This window comes from Callithrix jacchus, chromosome 20 (assembly GCF_049354715.1).
Source record: "Callithrix jacchus isolate 240 chromosome 20, calJac240_pri, whole genome shotgun sequence".
In the NCBI taxonomy this organism is placed as follows: domain Eukaryota; kingdom Metazoa; phylum Chordata; class Mammalia; order Primates; family Cebidae; genus Callithrix; species Callithrix jacchus.
Window position 1 is genome coordinate 10,242,063 of NC_133521.1, and position 25,362 is coordinate 10,267,424.

Here is a 25,362-nt window from a genome sequence, read left to right on the forward strand (position 1 = left end):
CCTAGTTACTGGTTTAGAAAATAAAAGCCTTTCCCTGCCTCAAGGCCAGACCTTAGAGAAAAATCAACATGACTGACAAGCAACTCATGAAGCTGGGAAAAGAGCACCAGTTCAATTTACAGGGATGGAGAGGTGATTATAGGCTGAGTATAGTCATGAGTTTATATACTAACAATAAAGAAAAGAGTTTCTGGTCCACCAAAAATATACTTTTACTTTTCTACAAATAAAACAACGAGCATAGGCCCAATGAAACACAAAAAGAAGAAAATATTTCCCTTTGACAGGATTTTAAATGATTTTAAAAAACATTTCAGCATAAGGATTTGACTCTACCCAGCCAGAACTTTATTTTTAGCTAATGGTGATCTCTCAGGGAATTGACTTGGAAAATAAAAAAAACATTGTATTATTTAGTCCTGATGATAATTTTGGAACTTATTTCTGCATCTTTAGAGACCCTCTAGAAAGGGTATCAGTGAAATGTAAGTTGTCTTTGAGGTAATATAAGGGAGCTTCTTCTTCCTACTGTAGCATTCATGGATGCTTGATTTAGCTTTTTGAGAGTCTACTACATGACAGGCAACTACAAGCTTTTCAAACAAACCTTGAAATAAAAATATATGAGCATAGAAATGATAAATACAGTGAACAACGTGATTAACAAATACAGGATTTCGGAAGCAGAAGGAACCATATGCATTGTTCACCCTCCCTAGAAGCATCCCAGTACTTCCGCTGTCTCACCCTGGAAAACGTGTCTCTCACTTTTTCACTCTGTGTCTTATAATTAATGCCACCTCTGACCACCCTACTTAATTTGGGTGTTATTTCACTATTCTCTATCAGGAAACCATACTTATTTTTCTCTCTAGTGATTATTACAATTTTAAGTTTTATTTCATTTGTTTGTTGGATTATATATTTTCTGTCTGTTTGCTTTATAATATTATCATCAAGAGGGCAAGAATGATATCTGCATTAACGTAGTTTCACACAGTACTTGGCATTGAGTAGACACTCACTAAATACTGAATTGATGAATAAATGGATGATGAAAAGCTGAGAAAAAGCTTCATGGAGGTGATTTAATCATGATAGGTCTTGAAAAATAAGCAGCATTTGGTAACTGAACACATTCAGGGCTGAGGAAAGGTATATTCTGGGTGTAAAAAACAGCATGAAAAAAACGGCAGCACATACCTTGGAAGGTAAGTCAGTGGCCTTAGAGAAACAATGACTCCTACATGATGTGATGGATTCCCTCCTCAATCTCATATCACTGTAGTCATTCAGGATGAACAGAAAATGGAGTAGAGTAGAAAAGGAAACATCATTCAATTTGTCATTGGTTCGTGACTTCATTTGTCAATCACAATTTCGGAAAATTTTTTAAAACTCACAACACATGAATGCATTTTGACAGCAAAATGATGCAAACATTTTCATATTGTACAAGGCAAAATATAAAACTTACTTTCTTCTCTTTATTTCATCCTACCCTATTCTTTCTTTCTGCTCCAGAGTTAAACACTTAAACTTTGGGAAACTATATGCAGCATTTCCAAACTTCTCCCATGCATTTGTACACATATCTACACACATGCATTCACACCCGCCTCCATATGAATATATTCATGCATATAAACACATACATTCACACACATATATACATAATTACAAATCTCTAGCAGGCAGAAAACAGCTCAATAACCATAGCTAAGAATGTAGAGGATTCCTCTGATTCACCATGGAAGGTCACCATGGAATTTGAGTTTTGTGATTTTTCAACTCTGAAAGTAGAGTCTTGGCCCTCAGCTTTCCTAGACATAGGTGGGAAGTGTCACTTAAGAACAACAGATTTGACAGGAAATGCTCTGGACCTGTATTCGGCATATCTGTACACGTGAGGGGCTTTTCTTCTGTGTCCCCCAAAAACTCTCTAATTTCTATTAAATTTGAGAACTGACTCTTCCTGAACCCCCAGTCCAATCCTCATTCAGTGCACTGGCCCCAGTCTGAAATTCTATAGCCTGCAGCCATTCTGTCAAAAAGAATTTCCTGAGTTCCTGTGCACTCCATGCTACATGCGGCTGCTCCTCCCCACATTCCTTTACCGACTGTAAGTTTGTCTTTTCCCCATGCCTTGTGCCAACGAAGGGATTGCTAGTCTTGGAGGAGAAATAAGAGGAGCCCTGAAGACAGGCTCCAAATGATGGAGGAGACTCCCATTAGTTCTCTAAACACCATGCATGCTCCACTTTATTATGTATCAGCTGCCCAGAACAGACACAATTTAAGGCCTCAGAAACAAACCCGAGCTCTTCCAATAAAACAAATATTTCACAGTTCATTTAATTCAAGATATTGAAAAGACCTGCAAAGCCTCAGGGTTACCCTCTCCCCAGGGAAGCCACTGTGTTTGAGTAATACAGATGCTGCCCCCTTCCCAACTCAGCAGCTGCTATGACAACACCAGCCTCCCTGCCCTTCTGTTTGTTTTCTGGAATCATCATTGGATTCATTCCAAAGGAGGCTCAGGTGGGCTAATCAGGGAGAGTCATAGCAAAGTATGGCTGTGGAATAATTGCAAGTGTCTAAAAAGGTATGTAAGCATTCTCATCAGTCACTGCTGAGTGCCTACTATGTGTTGGGCGCTGTTCTAGGTGCAAGGAATACAGCACTGAACAAGACAGACAAAAATCCATGGTTTGATGGAGCTGATGCCTTAGTGAATAAAAAAGACAACAAATACATAATGCATAGTGTGTCATATGCTAATGAGTGCTGTGGGTAAAATTAATGGGGGCCACTGGGAGCTCTGGGGTAAAAGAAGTACAATTTTAAGTAAGGTGGACAAAGAAGGACTCACTAGATCTGGTAGAGGCATTTATCCAATTTTAAGGACTTTGGTCTTATTAAATCAATTTCAAAAGAAGAGTTTCAAGGCAAGTTTCAGCTCTGGACTGAACATCTAAGAAAATATTCATCCATACCCCATCCCTTCCTTCTCTTGGGAACTGTCATTGGTCCCCACTGATGGCTCCCAAAGAAGCAGCCATGTTCTTACATGACACTGGCCATGTTTGACCCACTCAACAGGAGGCAACTGACTGAGAACAAGTGACCAAGTCTCCTTCCTGAGAACTTTGTAGACTTGAGACTCAGAGAATATGTCAGAAGCTCTCAGGTACAAAACTCAAGAGTATGGGTGGTCATGTTTTCTACTTTGTGGAAATGATGGAGGGTGAGGTTAACCAACAGAGAGCAGCAAAACAAGAGCAGAATATTTCATGTTCCTGGTGAATTCCCCCCAACCCATTCCCACAGTTAGCTTATCTAAACCTTCCTTGGGTATAGAGAGGCATGGAATCAAGTAGCTAGAACCTGCTGAATACAGAGGCTAGGTCTCATGGGAGGACTGCAAAGGACACATCTCTAAGACAATTGGAAATTATTGTAACCCCACATGGTGGTAAAATTCCAAGCCATAGAACACTAAAACATTAGTCTGTCATCACCACACCTTTTCCCTGCTGATAAAATAACTTAGTCCTAACCGTAATTATATTGGTCTCAGTGTTTTATTGCCCTGAAGAGGGGATCCATAGATGCTTTAACCAGAGTAAATTTGGAAATTGCGATGGATTGGATCTAGACAGCCAATCCCCTACAGATCATCTAAGTGGTCTACAAAGACAGATGCCTGGCCACTATTTGTCCCAGATCCACTTAACTGGAATAGCTTGGGCAAGGATTCAGGCACTTGTATTTTTCAAATGCTCTCTAGGATTAGAGATATTCCAGCAAGTATATGGAACTGCTAATACGTGCCATGTTAGTTCAGACCTTGGGCACTTCACTATGCTCCACTATGTAGAGAAAATGTGGGAACAGCAACTATGGATAAAGAGTAAATTCCAGCCCACTGATCTATTGGCTGTTCCTTAAACATGTTACCTCAGAGCCCTTGCACTTGCTGTGACCTTTGACCAGGACATCCTTCCACTAGACATGCTTGGTCTCTGCCTTCCTTTTCATAATTCCTAGAGTGTCACCTTCTCATGAGGACTTTCCTGGCTCCCCTATCTAAGATTTCAAACTCACTCCCATTATTTCCTCCTACTCCTCTCTACTTTTTTCCTCATTAGCCTTTGTCACCCTTGAATACGTTATATTTTGTATTTACTATATTGTGTTCTCTCTCTCTCTCTCTCTCCTCTTCTCTCTCCTCCATTAGAATGTAAGCTCCATGAGTCAGCAATATTTCCAGGATCAAGAATAGTCCTTGACACAGATGAGGTGGTCAAATATTTGTTGGGAGAAGGAGTGCCTTTTGGTTGTGTTTCACGGTAGTTAATGATCCTTTTCTCATAGGTGGATATTAAGAGTCATTTTCATCTTTATAGTTAGGAATCAGGTTTTCAACAAGCGAGTCAACCTTCTACACAGTACCCCAACACATGGTTTTTTGCATCCAAACAGATTTTTACCTGCTTGAAGAGCACCTGAAAAATGTTGCTCTGGCTGAGAAGGGAAAGTTACTGGCCAAAGCAGAGCCCAGGGCCAGCTGGTTGTGATCTGGCAGGAAGATGAAGAGAAAGTTCACACTTGTATCAGCTAGCTCTGGCTCGGGAACCAGACCCACAGGAACACAAAGCCTCCCTCTGTAAAGTCTGCTGCTTAGAAAAAGGAAAAGAGCTCCCTGTAAACTCACCAACAAGTTTCTGTTTCATTTCAGAGTCTCTCTAACAGGTTGAAAAGCACCAAGGAAAATGTGTGCTGAAGGTACAGAAGCAGGATTTAAGGGAGGGGAGAGGTTGCGAAGGTGTCTTTTATACAAAGTGTCCCATATATGTGTAGGAAACTTAGTATTATCCAAATGTTTTCCAGATACCAAGATGAAAACAGAGGCTCAAAGGCTTTTGCAAGAGAGGACTGGAAGGAAAGGTGATTTTTCTGCCTTGGAAAAAGATAAGAAGAAATTATCTCTGCAAGAGCTCAGCCTCCTACCCCCAATTTTCTAGTTAATTTTTAATGGACAAATAGAAATTATATATATTTATGGTGTACCACATGTTTTGATACATTGTGGAGTGGCTGAATCAAATTAATTAACATATGCATCACCTCACATACTTATTTTTTTGTGGCAAGAACATTTAAGATTTACTCTCCTAGGAATTTTTAATTATATAATATGTGGTTGTCACTATGTTGTACAATAGATCTCCTGAACTGATTCTTCTTGTCCAACTGAAATTTCAAACCTATTGACAAACAGCTCCTGAATTTTCCCCCACTCCAACCTGTCATCACCATGCCTGATAATAAAATAACTGAATCCAACACTAGCCACATTGGGATCAGTGTTCCATTGCCCTGAAGAGGGGAATCCACAGATACTATAATCAGGATAAATGTAGAGATTATGATGAATTGCATCCAAAATAGCTGGACAACTATCTGATAAACACCATTTTATTCTCTACTTCTGAGCTTGATTTTTTTAGATTCCACAAATAGGTGAGATTGTGCAGTATAACATTTGTCTTTCTGTGACTGGCTTATTTCACTTAGCCTAATATCCTCCAGGTTCATCCATGTTGTCACAAATAACAAGATTTCCTTCTTTTTAAAGGCTAAATAGTATTCCATTATGTGTATATACCACACTATCTTTCTCTGTTCATTTGTTGCTTTTTTTTTCTGGTCTCCTCTTTTCTTCCCCAACACACAGAAGAATGTCCCATCTTTTCTTAAGTTTCCACTGAGGAACTAAAGACAGGAAGTAAATCCAGAAGAGAAGTGAGGCTACTTCCCATCTTTTCATCTTCCACAATCCCAGTGGGATAGTCTTGAAAGAAATTTACTCTTAACAGCAAAGTGGTGCATACCTTCAAGGTCCATCTCCAAGTCAGAAGTGTGATAAGACCTAAAGGTTGACTTCTTATTTCCTTTATCTAAGAGTGATCTGAATTACCATTAAGGCATGCCACTAAGAAACACAAGGAAAATAACAGGAAATCCTGTTACCTGACCATTTTTTGCCCACCTCACCTATGAATGAAGTGGCTGCCTCAATGTTAGAGTGTAATTGTTGTTGCTCCTTTCCATTCCTTCACTTGAATTTTTGCAATCCCTGCCTTTCTCCTGTTTTACTGAACTCTTTAATACCAGAAACTTCAATTTCTTCTCCTCTGCCTCCTTTTTCCTTTGCCCCATCATATAATCTGCAGTGTCATCAAATTAATCCTCCTAAAACTAAATCCTGACTCTCTCAATTACCCAAATCTTCCATGATTCTCAGTTGCCTCCTAACACTGAAAATCCTTTCCTGGCATTTTATTCTTACTTCCTAGTCCTCTCCTGTAGGTAGGGCATCTATATAATTTATTGTTCAAATGAGGACAATTTCATCTGGGACAAATGCAAGCTGAATGGGATTCTTGAACCTAAGTTTAAAGGCATAGTCAGAATGTCTTAGGAAAACTAGGATGTAGCAAGCAATCAATCTCTCTATAGATACATCTTACTCCCAGGAAACTTGAATGCTCATTTGCTAAACATGTTCTAAACTTGGCTGCCTCTATTTTTACACATTATTTCCCACCTGCAAAGAGTATCCACCTCTGTAACTTGATTTCTTCCTTTTCTGCAACACTTCCAGATCATGCATAGGACCTCTTGTCTTAAGATGTCTTTGTAGCTCTAGAGTGGAAAATTCTAACTTCTTCTTTCTTCCCATTTAACACTACCTATAACCCTTTTATGGCATTTAACTATAATATATATACAAAAATATAAGGGCCTTGAGGGCGGTACCATGACCGATTCATAGGTGTAGCTAATGTGCAATGTAAGTGCAAAAAGACAATAGATGTTCAAAACCAAGGCAGATACTTCAGAAAGAATCAGTACTTGGTGAGTAACTTTAGAAGTGGCCATCTGATTAGGAATCAGTAAGAGGACTGTAAAAGGCTGCAAAAACATAGAAGGGGTCTGCACTCAATTGCTTGAGTTCCATTTAGTTCTCACTCTTCTTAAGGAAGCTGAAGGAAAAATCATAGCCAATATACTGTAAGTATGGTTTAATGCAAGAAGGGTAATATGAAACCCCAATTAGGGAACTCATATCTGCAGAAAAGGACTTGGCCCTAGAGAGGAAGAAAAATAAATGTAATTTACATATATGTGTGTGATGGGGATATATTTAGGTAAAATAATGACTGTAAGGCATCTAAGGTATCAAAAGATTTATGATTCCCAGAATTAACCGACTTTTTCAAGTATCTGAAAAACCTTAAAGTCTCTGTTGCAGCTGATGAAAGGACCAAAAAAAATTTTTTCTTGTCCTTTTCAAGAAGGTTGCCTTTATTTGCTGAGCCTTCCATGTAATCAGGTTCTTCATCCAGAATCCAAATAATTTCTCCAACATCAGTTCCATCTGGCAACAAAAGGTTAGAAGGCAAACAGGGCAAGATAAAATCACTTTAGTACTAGTGAACCTTCTAAATTTGTACTGTAGTAGCAGCCTTACACACAGATAAATTATTATTGTTTTAACAATGTGCTTTTAGTTTGTTTCTTTCTTTTTTTCTTTTCTTTTTTTTTTTTTTTAGACAGAATCTCATTCTCTTGCTTTGTCGCCCAAGCTTGAGTGCAGTGGTGTGATCTCGGCTCACTGCAGACTCTGCCTCCTGGGTTCAAGTGATTCTCCTGTCTCAGCCTCCCAAGTAGTTGGGACTATAGGCACATGACACCATGCCCAGCTAAGTTTTGTATTTTTAGTAGAGATGGAGTTTCGCTACATTGGCCAAGCTGGTCTTGAACTCCTGACCTGAGGTCATTCTCCTGCCTCAGCCTCCCAAAGTGCTAAGCCACTGTGCCCAGCCTAACCATATGTGTCTTTAAAAGCAAGAACCTATCCATGGGATTGGCATATTACATACTTCTGTTCCTTTGATCTCAGAGAAACTCTCATTCCCATTTTACAGATAGATACTGAGGTTCAAGTGGTTTATGTGTTCTTAGTACAAGACTACTTCAACTAATATTTGAAATAAATAGTTATTGTGATGGCTAAAACTGAGTGTCAACTTGATTGGATTGAAGAATGCAAAATATTATTCCTGGGGGTGTCTGTGAGTGTGTTGCCAAAGGAGATTAACATTTGAGTCAGTGGACTGGGAGACGCCAACCTACCCTCAATCTGAGTGCGCACCATCTAATCAGCTGCCATTGTGGCTAGGATAAAAGCAGGCAGGGGAACATGAAAGGACTAGACTTGCTAAGTCTTCCAGCCTTCATCTTTCTCCCTTCCTGGATGCTTCCTGCCCTGGCACATTGAACTCCAAGTTCTTTAGCTTTTCAACTGTTGGACCTTCCATCACAGACTGAAGGCTGCACTGTCAACATTCCTACTTTTGAGGTTTTGGAACTCAGGCTGGCTTCCTTGTTCCTCAGATCGCCTATTGTGGGACTTCACCTTGTGATCACATGAGTCAATTCTCCTTGATAAACTTCCTTTTATGTACACATCTATCTTATTGGGTCTGTCCCTCTAGAGAAACCCTGATTAATATAGTTATGTTCTAGTTACTATTGCTCTCTGAAGAGCTACCCTATAACTTATCAGCCTAAAGCAATCTTAAAATATATTTTAAAATATATTTACATATTCTGCAGGTCAATATCTAGACAGAAGAGCACAGATGGAATGGTTTGTATGTGCTCCAAAATGTCTGGGACGTCTGCTTGGAGTTCTTGATGTCTGAGGATGACTTAATGGCTGCAGACTGAAGTCATCTCAAGGCATCTTTACCCATTTCAGGAAATTCATAATGGCTGCTGGCTGGATCCTCAGGTGGTGCTGTGGACCACAGTATCTACTCCCTGTGGCTTGGGCTTCCCCTACATATATTTGGCAGCCTCAAGTTAAATGGTAGCTCTAAGCTGGGTGTAGTGACTCATGCCTGGAATCCCAACAGTTTGGGAGGCCAAGGTAGGCGGATCACCTGAGGTCAGGAGTGCGAGACCAACCTTGCCAACATGCAGAAACCCTGTCTCTACTAAAAATGCAAAAATTAGTCATGATGGTGCATCCCTGTAGTCCCAGATACTTGAGAGGCTAAGGCAGGAGAATTGCTTGATCCCAGGAGGTAGAGGTTGCAGCGAGCTGAGATTGCACCACTGCACTCCAGCTAGGCGAAGAAGTAGACTCAAGCCTGTAATCCCAGCACTTTGGGAGGCCAAGGCAGGTGGATCACAAGGTCAAGAAATCAAGACCATCCTGGTCAACATGGTGAAATCCCATCTCTACTAAAAATACAAAAAATTAGCTGGGCATTGTGGTGTGTGCCTGTAGTCCCAGCTACTCAGGAGGCTGAGGCAGGAGAATTGCCTGAACCCAGGAGGCAGAGGTTGTGGTGAACCAAGATCGCTCCATTGCACTCCAGCCTGGGTAACAAGAGCGAGACTCTGTCTCAAAAATAAATAAATAAATAAATAAAATAATAACTTTAGACTCAAAAAGTAGGCGTCTTAACAAACAAGATAGAAAGTGCATTGCCTTTTGTTACATGGACTAGGAAGTCACACAATGTTACTTCTGCCACCTTCTATTGAATCTACTTGACTCACAAACCTTCCCAGATTCAAAGGGAGACAGGTAAAAAGAGAAGGGACATAGATACTCTCTTTCACTGGGAAGAGTGTCAAAGATTCGGTGGACATTATTTCAAACCACGACAAGTTACAAATAAATAAAAAATAAAGTGGTTCTTAGACCAATTCTGCTTTAACGATGTATTTTTACTATTCACAATATTCCAAGTATTATATTTATGAAGGAGGAACTTTCAATGTAAAAAAACAGGAAGAGTGAAATATTGAGGAGGAGCTTGCAAACGAAAATTTATACACAGACCATGCAACTAAAGTAAATGAATGAGAGGGGCCAAGTACCTTAGCAAGGAGCTTTCCTCATCAAAGAGAACCAGGAGATCTGAATTTTATGTGAACCTGGTTTTCTAAAATGCTTTGTGGATAGGAAGAATACAAATCACAAGCTACCAGTTTGCTATTTCTGTAACTGATGGATAATGCTCATTTATTTGATAAATATATATTAAAAATGACTAGTGTTTTCCTGGGAATTTTCTAGGCCCTAAAAGTTAATAACAGGCAAACTCCTGTTCTTTATGAAGAGTGAGTTTTCCATATCATAAACAAAATCCCCTGGTTAGGACAAATGAGCTTACTCTTATCTTGAGCATCGACTTTGTAGAAACAGAAATAACTGTCCATCTGTTCTGAAACTTTACAGAATCATTATTTGTTCCATTAGCCCAACAAATGAGCTGTCATCAGTAATTGCCCCATGTATTGTTAATACTTTCACTGACACTGTGTCAAATCTAACTCAGATTTTTGAAAGATTCGTTGATCAGTGTTCAAACACTTTACTGCTGTACTTATATGCCTTGCTTATATACTTTATAATTAGAACACTCTTTCAGTAAAATGTTCTCTATTTTTTGTAATAAATATGTAATGAATATGCCCTCCCCTACTCTGCTAAGTCATCTAAAGAAATATCTGAACCCCAAAAGGATCACACAAATTAGTAACCCTTCCTGTTTTTATCAGTTATCATTAAAAAATAACCTTCAAGGCTTTTATTTCCAGCCAAGATGCAGTAACAGAGACCCTTGCCTCCAAAACCAAGAAAATTCACACAAAATATGTAAAACAATGATTTTTGAGAGAATGGCCATTGGTCAACAAAGGAAAGTGGTCCCTGAAGGAAACAAATGAGGGGAGCATCAAAGTTATCCAAGCTTACTCCATTGAGAGAGTTTCCAGCCTAGGGCACAGGAAGGGGAAGCCCAGGTAGAGCTGGGTAGAGTCACTGGAGTCCAAAAAGAGCAAGACAGTTAGAGCTTATCGGACAGAGCACCAGAAAGAAAGAGTTACATAGAGAGAGATTCAATACATCTGCAGAGAATTCTGCTGGAGTTTTCAGCATAGTATTGGCAAATATCTGACTTCTAATCAAAACTTACCAGGCATGCAAAGATACGGAAAAATTGATTACATAAGAAGGAGAAAAATCAATCCATTGAAGCCAACACAGAATTGACCCTAATGGGAAGGTACCTTAAAATTATTATAATTATATTCTAGATATAAAACAAAAACTAGAGGAAAGATTATCCATGCAAAGTAGAAACATGGAGGTTATAAAAAAGCATCAGTATTGAATTTAGAGAAATAAAAACTACAATATTTAAGAGGAAAAATACACTGAATAGGATTGGACATTGCAAAAGTAAAGATTAGTAAATTTAAAAGTATAAAAACAGAAACTACCGAAAATGGAAACGAGACAGGAACAAGGAATAAGAGAAAGATGAACAGAGCATCTGTAAGCTGTGGGATGACTTCAAGCAGTGTAACGTATGTGTGATTGCAGTGCTTGAAGGATTACAGGAGAAAAAACATATCTGAAGAAATAACAACTGATTTTTCAGAACATACATATTCTTTTCAACTTCACACAGAAGATTTACCAAGACAGACGATATTGTGAGCCATAAAACAAATAAATTTTCAAGGATTCAAGTCATACGAAGTATATTCCCAGACTCCAATAAAACATTAATAACACAACAATATGTAGAAAATCCCCCAAACATTTGGAAACAAATTCATTTTTAAATAATTCATGGATCAAAAAGAAATTAAATTGTATATTACAAATTATTTTGAAATTAATGAAAATAAAGGCATGCATATTATTATTTCCATGGAATACTACTGAAGCATTACTTAGAAATAAATTTGTAGCCCCGAATGGCTATATTGGAGAAAAAAAAGTTTCAAATCAATGACCTTACCTTTCACTCTATGACACCAGAAGGAGAATTACAAATGAAACCCAAAGTAAAGGGACAAAAATAATAAAGATTAGAGTGGACATAAACGTAATTTTTTAAAAGAGAAAAATTAATGAAACCAAAAGCTAGCTCTTTAGGAAGACCAATAAAATTGATAAATCTCTAACCCAACTAATAAGAAAAAAGGAAGAAGACACAAATTACTAGTAGCAGGAATAAAAGAGTCTACAGATCATATCACTATTAAGTCCACAGACATTAAGAAAACTATAAGGAGATATTATAATAATACTATAAATAATTGTATACCAATACTTTTAAGAACTTACATGAAATAGGCAAATTATTTGAAAGACCTAGACTAACAAAGCTCACTCAAGAAGAAATAGATATCCTGAATAGGCCTATATCTATAAAGAAAATTAAGTTTATAGCTAAAAACCTTCACACACAAAAAACCCTCCAAGCCTAGATGACTTTACTGGAAAATTTTACGAAAGTCTATAATGAAAAATTAATACCAATTCTACACAAATTCTTTGAGAAATTGTAAGATGACAGAATTCTTCCCAACCCTTTTTATGAGGCTAACATTGCCCTGATACAAAAATCTGGACAAAGATGTTACGCAAAGAGAGAACTTTAGGGAAAAACCTCTCGTGAATATAGATGTAAAAATTCTCATTAAATTTTAGCAAAGTGAATCAAATGACATATAAAAAAGATAATACATCATGACCACGTGGGATTTATTCCAAATATAAGATTGGTTTACCACTTAAAAATCAGTCAGTATAATTCATCATATTAACAACAAAAACATATGATAATCTTAATAAACATGTAAAAACAAGCATTTGACAAAATTACACATCCATTCCTGACAAAACTCTCAGCAAACTAGAAATAGAAACTTCCTCAACCTAATAAAGCGGTTCCATGCAAAACTATAGTAAACCTCAAACTTAAGAGTGAAATACTGACTGCTTTCCTTCTAATACTAGGTATATGACAAAATGTCTACCCTTACTACTTCTTTTCAACATTGTACTGCATAGTCACGCTGTCGATAAAGCAAGAAAGAGAAATAAAAGGCATCCATATTGGAAAGGGAGAAGTAAAACTATCTTTATCCACAGATAATATGAGAGTCCATAGATAAAATATAATAAAAATCTATCAAAAAGCTAAAAGAACAAGTAAATGAATTCAGCAAGTTTGCAGGATATAAGACCGTATATAAAAAATCACTTTTATTTATCTTTACTAACAACAATCAGAAATTAAAATTTATAAGCAATATCATTTATGACAGCATTGAAAAGATTAAATATTTATGGGTAAATCTGACAAAAGATGTGCAAGACTTATATGTTAAAAACTATAAAATATTGTTTAGAGGCATTAAAGAAGACCTAATAAATGGAGAAATATGTTTTATATTCACAGATTGAAAGATTTGTATGTTAAGGTGTAAATCTCCCTAAATTAAATTATTTGATGTTGGCCAGATAGTTACAAATTTTCTCTCTACAGTGGGGAATCACCAAGCCTTCAGCTTCCTTTAAAAATCCAAATTCTGTATCTTTCTATAGCCCTCTGTTTCATGTTTCTGCATTATACAAGAAAGCCCTGGCTTTTCTATTTCTTAAAACTCTTATACAGTACTAAAGATCAGAGGAGGAGCCACCAAGATTCCAGTTTTCTTTCAAAAATACCTCTCAGGGCATCTGAACTCCATAAATCTACCTGGCACCAGCACGGCATGACCTAATACCAAACAAAGAAGCCCGATATGGTTGCAGGAAAACACAAAACAAAGAACATAAAAAGAACAAAAGCCCTTTTTGCTTTTTCTTACGTAAATATAAACTTCTTAACAACTACAAAATATTCACCAAAGAGTCCCTACTACTTTCCTAATACAATCATGACATGCATGAATACATCATGTGACTTGGCATAGAGTGCAGAGGTGGTCTGCATTCAAGTTCGGGATCCATTCCAAATTTTCTGGGTTTAAATGGCTTAACTTCACTGTCTCCATAAACTGGAGAGAATGCACAAATCTTAATCATAGAATTATTGGGAGGATTCAATGAGATCTTCAACACGAAGCACTTAACACAGTACCTAGAGCATAATTAAGTGTTCATTAAAGAATAATAATATTTCTGATTATTGCATTTGTTAATTATGACTATTATTAACATTTTTAGTGACACCTGGCATCTTGTCACCTTTTATATTGAATTCAATGTTTTTTGGGGCCTGGCATGTAAAATGTATGAGCTAGGAATTATATGGCATGCAAAAATAATGCTCACGTTTAAGAGTTTTCCATTTAAAGGGAAGAAGGTAAGGTGAAGGGGCATTTATAGTCTTATTCTGTCTCCTGCAAGCCTTCTTCCTGGCTACAGCCGTTAGGAAAATCCCCTCAACCAATGACATTTATGAAGCCATGGATTTGTGTTGTAGAAGACATAACTCACTGTTCTGCTCTTTCTGCATTTCCTTCCCCTGTGTTTAAGGGGTAAAAAGCTATGTCAAGGAGAAAAGATCACCTACTCATATTGGTGCTTCCTCGGAGAAGGTGTATGAGTAGACTGCAGAGGGACAGCGGTGTCCGGCCCAGATACTGTGGGGCAAGGGGCTGAGCCATCTTATACCTCTGAGGCCCACCTGATTGGGAGCATTGTCCCACCTCCATACGAGGGGAGAAGTAGCCTGTGGAAGCCTCCAAAAGCTTTCTCATGGCAGGAGAAGAAAGGGAAGCTTTCAACTTAAATAGCTGAACACAGAAGGTTTAATCAGCAGAGAGACCCTCATTCAAGTAACATAAGATCTGGGAGAAAAAGGCAAGAGAAGAGCTGGAATCCAGTCAGGGGTTCCCCCGCCCCCGCCCCTTTCTTTCTTTTGCCAAAGCTCTTATAGGCCATGGGGGAAGAGAGGAAAAGGGATGAGTTGCACGACACAAAAGAGACTGCTCAGAGCTGATGCCAGTTTGGTACCTTAGAATAACCAAGTTAAGGCTGGGATATTGGGGCCTCTTCCCAGATCTCAGTAAATGAGTGAAAATGCTTCTTTCAAAGCCATTTACTCAACGAAAGCAGAGCATACCATTAGGAATCAATGCCAAGGTTTGACAGGGGTTTTGCTGCATTTGGAAGGAGGGATAAAAATTCATGGTAAAAAGTAAAGATGTTAAGAGGTAAAAACAAATAGTAGAGTAGAGTAAAAAAAGAAACCTTGTCATTTAATAACTGGTAGAGAGTTCTGATCATGAAGTGCACTGTAAGTGGTTCACGTCTCTGAGCTGCTTTGGGTGGAAGGTTCTATAAGACAACAATATGAAATCAGAAGACAGCCAAACTTTACTGCATAGAAAGTTGATGGGAATTTAGAACTGGACGGAGAAGCAAGGGATAAGGTGAGAACACCATGGTGGAAGGCAGTGCATACAGCAAATAGTAATGACTGAGAAAGTCTGGCATGTTTTTAAAAGATTTGATGTCTAATATGTATTTTTAAGCCGTTTGCAATTTCAAAACATCAGCATCTCTGCCATTCAGGCTTGGAGCAAGATCTGTTCAACACACCAACGCCTGGTGAGCACAGCTTGTGGTAAGCAAGGTAACAGTGCTATATTCCAGATCTAGGAGGCCGAGGAAGAGAACAGGAGCCAGATGTGAGAACTGAAAATGTTTCAGAGTCCACTAATTCCAGTAATTTGACAGAGAATTTTCACACAATCCCTCCCTCCCCTTCCTCTAGCTTCTGTCCCCTACAACACAAGCATGAATCCCCATGGAAGAAACACTGCCCTTTCCCTCTGCAAGCAGGATGGGAATTCGTACCAAATTTTATATACATCCAAAGGGCAGAGTGACCTCAGCTTATCCTTGAGTTAAATTAATTAGCACACAAAGCAAAACTTGGTCACGGAGAACTTCCTGAAAGAACATATGAGACAAGACTCTCCTGATTGCAAATTGGATTAAGCACAAAGAGCAACTTAACCCAGGAAGCCCAAACCATGGAAAATGGAGCAGAAGCAGTTTCAAGACTGGTAACATCCAGAGCCCCAAATATTGTAGGGGACCCCCTCCGTCTTCCATTTGTCCCTCTCTCAGTGGGTCTGTTTCATTCTTTCCCACCACAGAGAGACTCGTCCCTGTAGTTTTTTAAGTTAGCTTCCAGAGGAAGATAATTTGTCTAAACAAACAAAATATACCCAGAAAGTATGGAGAAAACATTACCCAGGGTATGTTATATCAATCATATTTCCAGATGTTGATGCCAAAAAGCTTTCTGATTTTCATCTGTGATAGGCTGGCAGCACCTCTTACTTCAGGAGTGTGTTTCTTACAAAGGATGAGTTCTGCCTGCTTTTGTCCCTCTTTCTTGTTCTGCCTTCTGCAATGGGATAACATAGCCAGAAAGCCCTCACCAGATGCAGGGCCTTCAAACTTTCACTTCCCAGCCTCCAGAACTGTGAGAAATAAATTTCTGTTCCTCATAAATTACTAAGTCTGTGGCATTCTGTTATAGTAGCACAAACAGACTAAGATATGCCGTGTACTTTTTCCTCAATGTACTCATCATATTTGTGATTGCATGTTTAGGTGATTCTTTGATTAATGTAAGCTTCATGAGGGCAGGAATCATGCCTATTTTGCTCACCATTACTTCCCCAGCACCTAGCAGATGGCCTGGCACAAAGTAAGTACTTCATAACTACTTTGAGTAAATGAACAAATGAGTGAACTAATGAATAAGCACATGAAAGAATAGATTGATGGATGAATGGATGAGAAAGGAAGACTAGGATAATAATCAAGAATAATGGGCTTCAGGCATTGTACATTTTCTTTTAAATTAAAGGGGTGGGAACATTTACATTGCTCTGCATGCATGACGGACATTGAGCTACATATTATAGATTTGATTTAAAATCAGATCATCCTGATTCTAATGCCCATGGCCTTTTAACTCTCCTCTGTGGCCTTCTACAAATGAAACGATAAGTTGGAAACCAAGGAAACTAAGAAATGCAGAAGAACCAATTATTTCTTCAAAGACATCTATAATATATAAGGCTAATGAACATCATTTTATACAACGAACACTTAGATATCACTCACTGTGTGCCAGGCATGGTTCTAACATTTCACAAATATTAACTCATCGCAGTGAGCTGTGTTCCAGCCACTGCACTCCAGCCTGGGTGACAAAGCGAGACTATGTCTCAAAACACACACACACACACACACACACACACACACACACACACACACACAGCATTAACCCTATGAAATAGCTTCTTTTTTTTTCTCCCCCCCGCCCTTTTTTTTTGGTTTTGAGATGGAGTCTCAGTCTGTCACCCAGATTCCCAGACTGGAGTACAGTGGCACAGTCAGGTTCGCTGTGACTTCTGCCTCCTGGGCTCAAGCGATCCTTCTCCCTCAGCCTCTTGAGTAGCTGAGACCACAGATGCATGCCACCACACTCAGCCAATTTTTATATTTTTGGTAGATAATACCAAATAGGACTTCACCATATTGCCCAGGCCGGTCTTGAACTCTTGAGCTAAAGCCATTCTACTTCAGCTTCCCAAAGTGCTGGGATTATAGGCATGAGCCACCTGCACTGGGCCCTATGAAATAGCTTGTATTATTATCAAAGACGTCTCTTGGAGTCAAAGAGATCAAGTAACTTGCCAAAAACTATACACATGACACTTGTGAAATCAAGATTTGAGCCCACGTATGTGGCTCCAGAGCCCACCACTCTGTGAAATTAAAAAAAGAACTAGAGCTTAACTAAAGCCTCAAAAGATTTTTTTCCTCTTTCACAAATTCACAAATAAGAAACAGGGTTCAAATTTTGTTCAAAATGGAGTAGGCACATTTCACTCTGTCTCTCCCACTCAACAAAACTAAAATTACTGAACCAAATGCACAGAGCAGCTAGTACTCTGAAAAGTAAATGGTAGCAGGCAGGTTAGGGCAGAAAACCAAATTCTGAATATCAATAGATTAGTGACGAGCTCCCTGTATTTCCCCCTGTAGCTCCTCTTGACCCAGAGTCAAAGGCATCCTGAGATCAATAACTGCATGTGGAGAGCAGAAGGGAAGGATTAACAAAAATATCTGTTTCTGGTCCAAGGAGTGGAAAAGAGGAGGTCCTTTGGATAAGAAGCAGTGGGGGAAATGCCATTTGTTAATTTTTTAAAAAAATTTTCTCTCAGCCCAGCCCCAGGGCAATTACACAGTGGTGATGGTAGTGGTGGCAACAGAAGCTGGACAAGTGCCTGAAACTCAGATGGAAGAGAGCACCTCTTTCAGACCAGAGAGGCTGATACCAAGGATGTAAGGATAATGGGCACTGGTCTTTTTCTCTATATATTATCTTGCACTTAGCCCCAGAAGCAGACACATTGTGGGAAGACAATGGCAGAGAGGAGAAATTAAGTCACAACTTTTAAGTCTAAAAACCAAGAAAGAGGATTCCTGTGGCCCGTTTAGTATCTGGGAGATCACTGAATGTAGACTTGAGAGAACAGTACCAAAACATTTTGTGTAAACTCAGAAGAACCAATTATTTCTTCAAAGACATCTATAATCTATAAGGCTAATGAACATCATTTTATACAATGAACACTTAGATAACACTCACTGTGTGCCAGGCATGGTTCTAACATTTCACAAATATTAACTCATCACAGTGAGCTGTGTTCCAGCCACGCACTCCAGCCTGGGTGACAAAGCCAGACTATGTCTCAAAACACACAAACACACACACACACACAGTATTAACCCTGTGCTATACATACATTAATCTGATCTCGAACAACATAGCGAAAACTTTAAGAACTGAACTGAATGGTAGACCACTGTTCCATCTTCAAACTGGCACCTGCATGCCATTCACATGGGATGGATCAAAATGGCAGGGCAAAGGCTTTGAAAACTGGACTAACATTCCAACAGGAGCTTAGAGGAGGCAGGTAGAAACTTGTAGCCTGAACAAAACATAGCTGGATGCCTGCTAAAACAAAACAAATAAATAATTAATATCCTTCATATTATTTAATAAAAGCAAGAGTGTCTACGATAACATTCAAAAAGTCCACAGTTGGAAAAAAATAAGACAACATACACCAACCTGAAGATGAGACAAATGCTGCAATTTCCAGACCTAAACATGAAAACATCTCTTTTAAACATGCCCCCAAAGTAAAGGTGAATCATGTTGCCCAGGCTGGTCTGAGGTGAATAATCCTCTAAAGTGAAAAAGATGGAAAATGTCAGTAGGTAAAATACAGAAAATATTTTAAAAAGCAAACGGAAATATTGGAACTGAAACCCCACAATAACTGAAGTCAAAACATTTACTTCATGGGCTCAGTAGCCAATGAAGATGACGGAAGAAAGAGCTGGTGAACTTGCAAATAGATCAATAGAAATATTAAATCTAAATAGCAGTGAGAAATGAAATTGGGGGAAGAAAGGGTGAACAGATTTACAGAGAACTATAGAACAATGTCAAAAATCTAGTATTCATGTCATCAAAATCCCACAAGCTTAAGAGGTAAATTAAAATAAAATATAAGAGATATTTCAATAATCCAAAAAAAGGCAGGAAAGGAAAATAGAGAAACAAAAATAAAAGATATAAGCAGAACATTTAGTGCTTATATTAGAAAATAAGAAAAGTCTCAAGTTAACAGTCTATGCCTCCACCTTATGAAATTAAAAACCCAAGAGCAAAATAAATCAAAGCAAAAAACAATAAAGATAAAATTGAAAATTAATAAAATTGAAACAGAAACTAATAAAAATAAAGTTCCATAAAATTGATAAATCTCTAATAATATTGTCAAAGAAAAAAGAGAGAAGACAAAAATTATCAAAGTCATGAATGAAAGATGGATTATTACAACAGAGCTACAGACATTAAAAGCACATTAGATAAATACCACAAATGACTCTATGCACATAAATTTGACCATTTAATGAAATAGACAAATTCTTCTGAAGCCCTAAACTACCTTAACTCACTCAAGAGGAAACAGATTACTTGACTAGTACTCTAACTATCAAAAATTAAATTCTTAGTTCAAAATTTTCTTCGAAAGAAAAATACACGTCCAGATTCTTGATAAATTCAGCGAAGCATTTGAAGGAAAATATTTCCAATGCTACACAATCTTTTCCAGAAAAAAAAGGAAGCTTCCAGACTCATTTATGAGGATAGAATGACCTCTACCAAAGCCAGACAAAGACGGTTAAAGATATCACAGACAAATATACATCATGAACATAGTAAAAATTCTTAACAAAATGTTAGCAAATCAAATTTAGCAATATAAAAATAAAGAATAATACAACATGATCAAATAGGGTTGATATTAGGAATGTAAGCCTGGTTCAACATATAAAAATAATTTTTAAAAATTCATCATATTAATAGACTAAAGAAGAAAAAACTCCTGAATATATAAATTTGTGCAAAAAAAGCAGACACATAAAAAAGAAAAACTGAATGCTATTTTTCCCCAAGATCAGGAAGAAGCCAAGGATGTCCACTCTCACCATTCCTATTTAACATTATACTGGGAATCCCACCCAGTGCAATAAGTCAAGCAAAATAAATAAAGGGCACACAAATTGGAGAAAAAGATATTAAACTGCCCTCATTCACAGACAGCTTTGTCTATGAAAAATAGAGTAGTGAATCCCCTTGAAAAAAGGTTCTTAGAGAATTCAGTAAGTATAAAATGTTAATTTACAAAAAAAATATCAAATTTCTATGTATTATCAATGAAAAATTAGAAGCTGAAATTTGAAAAGTAATGCCATTTAAAATAGTTTCAAAATATGAAATATTTAGGTCACTAAAAAAGCTTATGCAGATCTATATATTAAAAATTACAAAAGTCTTATGAAATAAATCAAAGAAGTTCTAAGTAAATGCAGAGACAGACTATATCCATGGATTAGAACACTCAATATAGTTAAGATATAAATTGTCACCAAACTGACCTATAGATTTGATTCCATTCCAATCAAAACCCTGTCAGAATTTTTTGGCAGATACACATATGCTAATTATAAAATTTATACAGAAAGGCAAAATAATTAAAATAGTCAAAAAATTTTTGAAAAAATAAATAAAATGAGAGGACTTACACAATTCAATTTTAACACTGCTAAGCTAATCAATACAGTGTGGTGTTGGCAAAGGGATACATTCATAGGTAAATGGTAAAGAACACAGAGCCTATTAGTAAACTCAGACAAATATGGCCAATTGATTTTAAACAAAGATGGAAAGGCAATTCAATAGAAGAAAGATAGGCTTTCCAACAAATACTTTTGGAACAAATGGATATCCAAGTACCAAAAAATCATGTCAACCTAAACCTCACACGTTATACAAAAACTTAATATGGGTCTAGAATCAAATGTAAAATACATAGCTATAAAACTCTCAGAAGAACATAGAGAATCTTTAGTTGAGGTATTGGTAGAGTTCTTAGACATGACCAAAAAGCATAATTTGGAAAGAAAATCTTGATATGTTAGATTTCTTCAAAACTATGACCTCTTCCTCTGCAAAAGACACTGTTGAATGACATCATACAGATGGAGTCAACAGCATGAAGAATCAGTTCCTCCACAGAGCAACCAGAAATATAACATAAGTTTACAGAATCAGCTTGTTCACAATCCTGGGATCTAATTTAAAAAGTTAGAGGCCAGGTGCAGTGACTCATATCTGTAAACTCAGCATTTTGGGAGGCTGAGGCAGAGGATTGCCTGCACCTAGGAGTTTGAATCTAGCATGGGCACCATAATGAGACCCTGTCTGTATTTTAAAAATTAAAAGTAGCCCATTATGTTGGTGCACACCTGCAGTCCCGGTTACTCAGGAGGCTGAGGTTAGAGAATGGCTTGAGCCCAGGAGGTCAAGGCTGCAGGGAGCCATGATAGTGCCACTGCACTCCAGCCTGAGCAACAGAAGAACCTGTCTCAAATAAATAAAATTGGAGCAATCATGGGGGGGCTTCATGGAAAAAAGAAAAGGTAAACTTAGGCTGGAAAGCATTACAGCATTTTTCTTACCAAAATTCTTACCTTTCATGTTAAAAACTCAGAAAATTAGGAATAGAAGGGAGCTTCCTTAACATGACAAAAGCATTCATGAAAAAAAACAGGGTTATTATACTTAATGGTGAAAGACTGAAAGCTTTCCATGCAAGACCAAGAACAGGCAAGAATGTCTAGTCTTGCCACTTTGATTCAACATTGCACTGGAAGTTCCAGTCAGGGCAATTAAGAAAAGAAGAAATGAACAAAGTCCAGATTGCCAAGGATGAAGTAACAGTTCCATTTGCAGATGACATACCACAAAAAAGAATCGTTAGCAGTAATACAAGAGTTCAGCAGTTTACAAGACATCAGATAAATCTACAAAAATTAAATATGTTTCTATATATCAGCAATGAATTGAAAATAAAATTAGGGAAACTATTTTGTTTATAATAACATTACAATGGATAAAATTCATAGGAATAAACTTCACGAAAGAAGGTCAACACTCATACTTGAAAACTATAAAGTGTTGTTGAGAGGAATTAGAGAAGATCTAAATAAATGGAAAGACATCCTGCAATCATAGATTGGAGAGTTAATAATAAGATGTCTTGGCCTTGCATGGTGGCTCAAGCCTGTAATCCTGGCACTTTGGGAGGCAGAGGCAGGTGGATCACGAGGTCAAGAGATTGAGACCATCCTGGTCAACATGGTGAAACCCCGTCTCTACTAAAGATACAAAAAATGAGCTGGGCATGGTGGCGTGTGCCTGTAATCCCAGCTACTCAGGAGGCTGAGGCAGGAGAATTGCCTGAACCCAGGAGGCAGAGGTTGTGGTGAGCCGAGATCGTGCCATTGCACTCCAGCATGGGTAACAAGGCTGTCTCAAAAAAAAAAAAAAGATGTCAACACTCCCTAAATTGATCTACAGATTTAGTGCAATCCTTATTGAAATTTCAGATGGCTTATTTGCATAAATGGACAACAAGATAATTCTAAAAATTATTGAAAACTAGGAAGCCACGGTGGCTCCGGCCAGTTGTCCTAGCTCTTGAGGAGGCGAGGCTATGAATTCAAGGCCAACCTGAGCAACGTAACAAGCTCTCATTGATTAACAAAAACATAAATAAATAAATAAATAAATAAAAATCATGTGAAAATTAAAGGGAGTCAAGAGTCAAAACAATATTGAAAAGGAATAACAAAGATGTAGGACTCACACTTTCCAATACAAAAATTTACTATAAAGCTATGGTAATTTTGAATTTGTGACACTTGTATAAGGATAAGCTATAGATTAATGAAACAGATGAGATTCCAGAAATAAACCCATAAACTTATGGGCAATGATTTTCAACAAAGGTGCCAAGATAATCCAGTAAGGAGAAAATAGTATTTTCAATAAATGATGCTGAGACAACTTCTTAACCACATGCAAAAGAATAAAATTGAATCCTTTTCTTATACCACATACAAAAATTAGCTCAAAATGGATCAGAGACCTACATGGAAGAGCAAAAACTATACAGCATTTAGAAGAAAATGTAAGCATAAATTTTTGTGACTGTGGATTAGGCAATGGTTTCTTAGATATGACACCAAAAGCACAAGCAACAAAAGAAAAAAAGTAAATTGGACAAAATCAAAATTAAAAACTTGAGTTTATAAGCAAGAAAGTGAAAAAAACTGCAGAATTGGGGAAAATTTTTGCAAATCTTCTATGTGATAAGAGATTAGCATCCAGTATACATAAAACCCTACAACTCAACAATATAAAGACAACTAATCCAATTTAAAAATTGTCAAATAATTTAAATAGACATTTCATCAAAGAAGATATGCAAATAGCCAATAAGCACATAAAAAATGTTCAACATCATTAGTCATTAGGAAAATACAAATCAAAGTTACCATGAAACACCACGTCATGCCCACTAGTATTGCTACAATCAAAAAGATAAACAATAAGTTTTGTCAAGAATGTGGAGAAATTGGAAGCCTTATACATTTTTGATGGCAGTGTAAAATGGTGCAGCCACTATAATAAAGCGCACAGGTATCATACTTAATGGTGAAAGACCAAAAGCTTTCCTTGCAAGATCAGGAATAGACAAGGATATCTAGTCTTTCCACTTGTCACTTCCATTTTGTCACTTCCTCAAAAAGGTCAACATAGAGTTATCATATGACTTAGAAACTCTACTATTAAAAAATTGTATCCAAAAGAATTGAAAAAATATATCCACACAAAGCCTTGTACATGATGGGTCATAGCAGTATTTTTCATAAAAGCCAAAAAGTGGAAGCATCCCAAATGCCCATCAACTGATGAATGAATAAACAAAACGTTTTGTACTCATATAATGGAATGGTATCCAGCTAGAAAAGGAAAGGAAGTATTCATACATGCTATGACATGAACGAACATTAAAATTTTAATGCTAAGTTGAAGAAGCCAGTCACAGAAGACCACATGCATATAATTCTATTTATATGGAATATCAGAATAGGCAAATAGGTGCAAAAATTAGATTAGTGGCTCCCAGGAGATGCTAAGAAGGGGAGAAGGGAGAATAACCAGTAACGAGTATAGAGTTTCTTTTTGGTGTGATGAACATGCTCTGAAATTAGTGGTGGTAGTTACTTTATGAATATGATAAAAAAAACTTTATGAATATGGTAAAAAATCCACTAAGTTGTATGCTTCAAAATGGTGAATTTTATGGTATATTTCTCTATTTTTTAAAAAGGGCAGAAGCTATGAGATACCATTATATACCTAGTAGAATGGGTAAAAATAAGATGTAACTGGCAATACCAAGTACTGGCAAGTATGTGGGGCAAATGGAACTCTCATACATTACTGGCAGGAATGCAGTATGGTATCACCACTCTGGAAAACATTTTGATGGTGTCTTATAAAGTTAAACAGACACTTATATGATCCAGCCCTTCTACCCTAAGTAGTTACCATCTCCAATTCTGCCATACGCGTACCAAAAAATGAAAGCATATGTCCATGTAAAGGCTGGCCACGTAAATGCTCATAGACAAGTCATTTGTAATCACTAAAAGCTAACAACAATGCAAACGTTCTTTAATTATCAAACATAAACTTTGGTACATCCATACCATGGCATACCACTCAGCCATAGAAAAGGAATGCTTCACTGATAAATGCAGCTATATGGATGGATTACAATGACATTAATGATGAGTGAAAAAAGTCTCAAAACATTAGATTTATGTTTCTGTTTACATGATATTACGAAAAAGACAAAGTATAGGGATGGAGAACAGATTGGCAGTTGCCAAAGGTGGATAAAAGATTTGACTGCAAAAGTATCACAAGGGAGCTTTTA

The 25,362-nt window shown here is 37.4% G+C and overlaps 1 protein-coding gene across 4 annotated transcripts in view; it reads right to left on the bottom strand.

Annotated features, from left to right (window-relative positions):
- Nucleotides 1–25,362, bottom strand: part of LOC144580513 (uncharacterized) — a 36,541-nt gene that overhangs the window by 6,393 nt on the left and 4,786 nt on the right. For 2 of the 4 annotated variants that reach the window (XR_013530073.1, XM_078357361.1), the window contains exons 2-3: nucleotides 4,494–4,581; nucleotides 1,204–1,282 (exon numbers count right to left, since the gene is read on the bottom strand). Coding sequence is in view for 1 of the 4 variants with exons in the window: in XM_078357361.1 (XP_078213487.1) it covers nucleotides 1,204–1,282; nucleotides 4,494–4,581 (167 nt within the window). In the remaining 3 variants the exon portion in view is untranslated. Of the gene's footprint in view, nucleotides 1–1,203; nucleotides 1,283–4,493; nucleotides 4,582–5,558; nucleotides 7,448–25,362 lie in introns of those variants that run through there. The other 2 variants (XR_013530074.1, XR_013530075.1) reach the window with 2 other exon arrangements.